Source organism: Trifolium pratense, linkage group LG5 (assembly GCF_020283565.1).
Source record: "Trifolium pratense cultivar HEN17-A07 linkage group LG5, ARS_RC_1.1, whole genome shotgun sequence".
In the NCBI taxonomy this organism is placed as follows: domain Eukaryota; kingdom Viridiplantae; phylum Streptophyta; class Magnoliopsida; order Fabales; family Fabaceae; genus Trifolium; species Trifolium pratense.
In genome coordinates this window covers 56,769,672-56,777,141 of record NC_060063.1, presented here as the reverse complement: position 1 = coordinate 56,777,141, position 7,470 = coordinate 56,769,672, and the positions used below count along the sequence as shown (strand labels likewise).

General features: G+C 33.6%; 2 protein-coding genes across 2 annotated transcripts; both read left to right on the top strand.

The window, feature by feature from the left end:
• Positions 1-1,502: 1,502 nt before the first annotated feature.
• On the top strand, positions 1,503-2,474 carry LOC123885097 (RNA-binding protein CP31B, chloroplastic-like). Its single transcript, XM_045934330.1, has 2 exons — positions 1,503-1,959; positions 2,166-2,474. Exons 1-2 carry the CDS (start codon positions 1,750-1,752, stop codon positions 2,223-2,225), a joined length of 270 nt encoding a protein of 89 aa, XP_045790286.1. The 5' UTR covers positions 1,503-1,749; the 3' UTR covers positions 2,226-2,474.
• A 2,448-nt stretch (positions 2,475-4,922) lies between these two features.
• LOC123885177 (RNA-binding protein CP31B, chloroplastic-like) lies at positions 4,923-6,319 on the top strand. The gene is made up of 4 exons (XM_045934441.1): positions 4,923-5,360; positions 5,496-5,591; positions 5,736-5,993; positions 6,096-6,319. The coding sequence occupies exons 1-4, from the start codon at positions 5,322-5,324 to the stop codon at positions 6,162-6,164; spliced, it is 462 nt and encodes a 153-aa protein (XP_045790397.1). The 5' UTR covers positions 4,923-5,321; the 3' UTR covers positions 6,165-6,319.
• Positions 6,320-7,470: the final 1,151 nt, after the last annotated feature.

Genomic DNA, 7,470 nt, shown 5'->3' with positions numbered 1-7,470 from the left:
TGGTGTGAGTAACTTTCTATGCTCAATGGACAACCTTCCATGTTCATTTAAGTTTTCAAAAGTTACTCCCAGCTCAACCAAATCCCACAACTCATGATCAATAGCAGTAATATTGCTATACAATCTTTCCTTCCACCACTCAAATAATGATGCATCACCATTGAATATAGGGGCTTTTCTATTGCCACTATGTTCATGTGATTCATTACTTAAGTAGTCAAAACCAAAAGCATTTCTAGGACCACCACCAGCACCACTGGCCTCACCTTCACCAGTAGTTCTAGTACTACTATCATCTCCTCCAGACATAGTGTTCTCACAAGATCTTTACTGTCTCACTGTTAAGTGAAAGTAACAGACCAGGCGCTCTGATGCCAATTGAAGGTGTGAAAACACAAGAAGGGGGGGTTGAATTGTGTTTTAGCTAAGTTAAAACTTTTTCAAGTTCTTAACTCAACTACGTTCGCAGCGGATAAATAACACAAATAATAACAAGAGAGAGAGAGAAAGAAATCACACAAGCAGTTTATACTGGTTCCTCTCACAAAACGAGAGTAGTCCAGTCCCCTTGCACTTCCAAGGGATTTCACTATAATCACACAAGATTACACCTGCTCAAGCACACAAGCAAGAGACTTCTCAACAATGCTCAAGCACACAAGCTTAAGACTTCACACTTAAGCACACAAGCTTAAGTTTCACACTTAAGCACACAAGCTTAAGTTTCCTCAAGTAAATAGTAAAGTATATAAAAATATACAAATGCTCTTAGATGAACCTAAAGAGAGCAAATACAAATATTACAGAGTATTTGGCTAAAGTGCAAAAACACTTGACAGAGGTTCAGAGCTTGTATATCACAGAGTTCAGAGTTTGTTCAGCGCACGTTCAAATCTTGATAATTGTATATGTTGTAGCTGAATCTTCTAGTATATATACCACTAGAAAATAGTCGTTGCAAAAGAACCGTTGGAGTTGATAAACTTTTGTCTTCAAGCAGCCTGTCTTGATGCAGTTTGGTTGTATCCAAAACTAAGAAAGAGTTTCAGGTACTTTGACTACTGCAGAGAAGACTTTCCTTATTCAGCTAACAAAACTGAAGACCCACGTTCTCAGGTTAGGACAGACAAAACAGAGGTAGCTGAACTGATCAGACTTGAAAGGTCCTTTTCTTCATTGGTAGAAGAGTTGACTAGCAAAGGGAATCTTTACAGCTTTCAAAGAGATCTTCAGAGGTTGATGAAGCTTGTAGACAGACAAGAAGTTCTGAAGTCTTCATCCTCTGAATGTTGTATCTTCTGAAGTCCAACATCTTCTGAGCGCTTGTGAACTTCTGAATTCACATCCTCTGAACTTCACTCAGAGCTTATATGATGCTTATATCTGCGCACTTAAAATAAATTTTTAGTCCATTCAATTGTTAATTAATACTTTGTTATCATCAAAACCTTTATAGATTTAGGGGCAAATATTTTTAAATCAATTTTGTTCCAACAACTCTCTCAACATTCACTCTTGTACACCAAAACCAAATTTCCAATTATCTCAAACTCAAATTCTGTTAAGCCCTTCAAGCTACAAAACCCATCATCATCATCATGTAACAATAATTCTTCAACGTTTTCGACCTCTCTCCCTCTAACTACCGAAAGGAAAAGAACCTGGCATTCTTCTTTTCTCACATTTGCTGTTGATGAATTTGGGAATATTGAGGAGGATCCAAATGAAAATTTGAATATCTCCGTGCCTATGCCTCGTGCCTATGATTCCCCTTTTGGTATCTTCATTTCAAACTTGCCGAGGAATATTGACAATGGTCAGTTGGAGGAAATTTTCGGTAAACATGGTAAGGTTGAGATAGTCCATGATGAACAGTTCAATGAATATTCATCAGCTGGCTATCTTATAATGGCCGATGAGACTGATATGAATAATGTCATTGCTGCTTTTAACGGTCAGGTAAGTCACAACTGATTTCTTACAGCTTCATTATTCGCAAGCTTGAAATGTAGTTTAAAAAATAACTTATGAAAATTCAATTTTAGTTAGCAAGAACTTGTGAATTGATATAAAAACTTATTTATTTGCGTAGCTTATTTTTTATAAGCTCAAAAATAAGTGAATTTAATTAGACTCTTATGTACGATTGCTTTTTTATATTGCAGAGCTTGAACGGAACTGAATTGTTTGTTTATTCGTTGAAGGATGAACGGTTTCGCCACTAAAAAGTAATGTGTGCAGGAAATTTTCAACTTTCAAAGTGAGTGTTACCTGATTTCTTTCTTAATTTTTAATGGCTGAATATACAATTTCAATTTTTTGAATGTTCCTTTTTGGCAGTTTGATTTCATATTAGATTTGCATATTTAATTGGTACTATTAACTTATGTTCACATAATCACATGAAAATGATTATGTTATGATTCCATTCCAACTCAAAGAATTTTAATGTTCATTGTTGATTTGATTGATAATTGTGTTTTGTATCACTAACTTTTTTTGTGCTATAAGACATTTTTTTTCTTCGTAAATCAGGTATCTTCTGCGTGCAACTATAGAGACTAATTTCTCAAATTTTGTGAGAATCAAATGGACGACAAACTCTCTTTATCTTATTACATGCCTAAGTCCTCAACGAACCCAGAACCTTGGAAGTGTTTTATTGCTACTAACCTCTTTATTTTGTTGAAACTTTGTAACGAATGGTATTTTTTAATGGGAATAAAATGGTTTATATATGATTCTTTCATTATAACAAAAACCCCAGAAAGCTAACAACAAAAAAAAAACTGCAACAGAAACATACTCATCGTGATAAATCAAATAACATTTGATATGCTAATATTTGCATGTATATATTAGTAGGAAAATAAGGTCAAATTAGGTCATATAAATACTCCCTCCGGTCCTATATATAAGAAAGAGTTTACTTTTTAGATTCATTATAAAGTTGGTGTATCTAGACAACATTGTAGTCTATATACATTAACTTTAGAATGAATCTAAAAAACAAACTTCTTCTTATATATAGGATCGGATGAAGTAATACACTAAGTCAAAAATAGGTCATTTAAGACAGAGACAATTAGGGGTGTGCATGGTTTAAAAACCACACCACACCAAACCATATTTATGGTTTTGGTTTATATCCAAAACCATTTTAATGAAAAATTGGTTATTTTGCAAAACTAATTTGGATATGGTTTATAATTGGTTCGGAACCAATTTATAACCGGTTTATAATAAAAAATAGGTTACTTATTTATAACCGATTCATCTTAAATTTTATTTTATTTTTTATTTTTTTTTTAAAAATGCATTATTATAACTTTTAATTCCTATATATTTAAACTTTTTTTTTTACAATAATTAAGCCAATATTTTTTTTTGTTTAATTGATTAAAAGAACATATTTAATAATTATTGTTTATAGAAAAAACATAATTTTTCTTTAATTTTATGAATTATTGGTTTATAATGAATTCATAAGAGTTTTTTTTCTAAGCCCAACATATTTCAAACTAAGCCCAAAAAAACAGATTTTTTTAAGCCCAAAATAATTAAAATATAGATTTTTTTTAAAAAAAAAATCATCAAAAATCTGTTTTTTATAATTATTTTTAAAATAAATAAATTTTGTTAAATAAAAAATAATTAAATATTAAAGGGTGGTTGACGGTGGCCGGCCGCCGGAGCGCCGCCGTCAACCACCGCGCCGGCCGCCGGAGCGCCGCTGTCAACCACCGCGCCGGTCGCCGGTTGTCGCCGTAAAATCGTCGTCCGCCACCGTCCGCCGCCGGAGCTCCGCCGTGCCGGTCGCCGGTGGTCCGGCGTTGACCGCCGCGTTGACCAATTCCTCCACCACCTTATTAATTATTTATTTATTAAATTATATAATTAATTGAATTTGGAAAAAAAAAAAAATTTTAAAAAAAATTATTGAGCTTTTTCCTTATTGGACCTCAATTTAAAAACCAATTTTAAACCAATTATAAAAAATTGGATAGGGTTTAGAATTGTTTTTTTGTATTGGATTGGTTTGAGTTTTTTTTAAAATGAATTTGGTTATTAATTTTGGATATGATTTGGTTAATGATTTGGTTAAGGTTACATGAATTTTTTGCATACCCCTAGAGACAACAAAATTCAATGCCATTCACTCTCGGTGGAATTTCTTCACAAATTTCTTCATCAAACTCTGACTTCTACTCTCACAAAATAAAGTGGAGTTTTCCATGATCAGCCTAACATCTTTGTCTTGGTCCATACCATGTTGCGCTAGACAATGATCATGATATGACTTCTGCATTATTTTTGTCTTTATTGTTTAATTTGTCAATAATTCCAAGACAAAATCCTCCCACTTGTTGAATCAATTCAATTATTATGTACATTTCTGCACCTTATTCACGAGGGAATTCGGAGATCATCAAATTGAACCTTGAACAACCATATAAGTGAATTTGACACCACATCTTAACCCAAAATCTTAAGATATTAAGACCATCTCCAATGGTGTAGTACCTATTACGTACTCATGGTACTTATTAGGTACTACCATTGGAGCACAACACATTTTAGTACCTAATAGGTACCACTTGTAATATAAGAACTCTCTCTCTTCTTTTTATGGGACCCACTTTATTTAATATATTCAAAAAAATTTAATTTGGCAATATTATTTTAAATTAAATTTTAAATTTTAATGATGTGGAGTTATTGATGGGACCCATTTTAGAACTTTTTAAGAAATGCTCAATTGGAGGGGTTGAGTACCTATTAGGTACTATTATTAAAAAAATAATAAATTGATGATGTGTCTATATGGACCATTTAAGTACTCAAAAATGGAGTGCTCCATTGTAGATGCTCTAAGAACCTTGAATTTATAAAATGTTCAACATCTACTTTTTCATTCATATGAAACTCAACTTGAACTTAAAATATCAAGGCAAATATATAATGTTGTTGACTTGTTCTTCTGTACCATTCCTCTTTTCTCAACATTCATTAAGCTACCATGTCTATCACGATGGCACAATCATGCCTACTCTCAACGTTCACTCTTATACACCAAAACCAAATTTCCAATTATCTCAAATTGTGTTAAGCCCTTCAAGCTACAAAACCAATCATCATGTAATAATAATTCTTCAACATTTTCACGCTCTCTCCCTCTCACTACTAGAAGGAGAAGAACCCGCCATTCTTCTTTTCTCACATTTGCTGTTGATAAATCTGGGAATTCCGAGGATCCATATGAAAATTTGAATGTATTCATTAGTAATTTGCCTGATGGTCTTAGGCTTGGGAAATTGTCTATGCTTTTTGAGGAGGTTGGGATTGTAAATGGTGCTTCGGTGAGTCCTTATCTTTTCGTTTTCATAACATATTGTCTAAATTTTCCTGATGGTCTTAGACTTTGGACATTGCCTCTAAGACCTTTATTGTCGCGCGACGACAATTTATAATGTGCTCTTGTTTTGTGAGTTCAGCTAAATGTTGGTAATGTTGATGGCAAAAGTTTTGCTAGTGTAACTATGAGTACAGTTCAAGAAGTTGAGAAGGCTATCAAGAAATTCAATGGCTATGTAAGTTTTCATGTTTATATCTTTTAGTGTGCATTGATTAAGATATAAGAATTCAAAAGTTAGACATATCAATCAGATAGTTTAACAGTTTTCTTCTATTTGGAGTTTTGTATTATTTGATCTAATTCATCCTTTTTGTGACAGGTATTAAATGGAAAATTGTTGACAGTTAGTAGGGAGAAACCAGAGCCTCGTCGTGCCTATAATGCCCATTTTCTTATCAGCGTTAGCAACTTGCCAAAGGATGTTGACAGTGGTCGCTTGGAGGAAATTTTCAGCAAATATGGTTCGGTTTATGATGTTCAGACAGACTATAACGAACAGTTGGATGAATCAACTGGCTCTCTTACAATGACCAATGAGTATCAAATGATTAATGCCATTGCTGCTCTTGACGGTCAGGTAAGGCACAAGTGATTTCTTACAGCGTCATCGATCATTGGTAACATAACATGTTTGAATCATTAAAGGAACTAAATGTTTGATTAATTTTTTAAATTGCAGAGCTTGGACGGGAAGGTAATCAGATTGTTTGTTGAAACTTTAGAGATCAAGAGCAAAATGTTTGAATAATTTTACATCTCCATGTTCGATTATGGAAGCTCCAAACACGGAACCAAATATATATAGGCTTAATATTGTTGTAATGCGTCGAGTGTGAATTAAAGTTCAGACAACAATATGAATATGCACTTAATAATTTATGAAACAAACACTGAGTACTTGGATATTTTTAGTTAAACATGGTTAACTGAAACTATATATCTTAAACCGTAAATAGAGCAACTATTATACATATAACATTATAACCATAACCTCAACTACCAATGGTGTCACTATCTCCATCTATAGTCTCCACCACCTCCTCTATCACCATCATCACATTGTACTCTCTGATATTTTTCTCCATAGCATCTTCTTCATTGTAGTATCTATTATCTCCACCTCCTTAATCTCCACGTTTTCCATGATCAGACTAAAATCGGTGTCTTGGCCCCAGAACATGATATCTGCAATATTTTTATTTTATTGTTTAATTTGTCAATAATTCCAAGACAAAAATCATCCCACTTGTTGAATCAAGTCAATTATGTATCTACTATTATCCACAAACAATCATAGTTTCTCAAGATAAAAATCTAAGATGTCAAAATTTGTTAGGCCACCTGCTATCAGGTTTCTGCTATTGAGCCACTCACCACTTGTATCCATGCAGCAAGCCTAATAATGTTGGGCATGAGTTGTGTGTTAAGAAATATCACATCAGATGTAAGATGGCCTAATGCGTGAATTTATAAAGTAGAGGCAATTATCATCTTACAAGACGGTTTTATAAGAATGAATTAAGTTCAATATTATAAAAATCTAAGAGTGATGCTCCTTTCTTCTACTTCTCTCAACATTCATTACGTTACCATGTCTATCACAATGGCAGAATCATGGTTACTCTCTCAACATTCACTCTTGTATAGTTGTACACCAAAACCAAATTTCCAATTATCTCAAATTCTGTTAAGCCTTTCAAGCTACAAAACCCATCACCATGTAACAATAATTCTTCAACGTTTTCGCCCTCTCTGACTCTCTCCCTCTAACTACCAGAAGGAGAAGAACCCGCCATTCTTCTTTTCTCACATTTGCTGTCGATGAATTTGGGAATATCGATGATCCAAATGAAAATTTGAATGTCTTCGTGCCTATGATTCCCCTTTTGGTATCTGCGTTTCAAATTTGCCGAGGGATATTGATAGTGGTCGCTTGGAGGAAATTTTCAGTAAACATGGTATGGTTGAGAGTGTTGAGATAATCTATGACGAACAGTTCGATGAATATTCATCAGCTGGCTATCTTATAATGGCCAATGAGACTGATATGAATA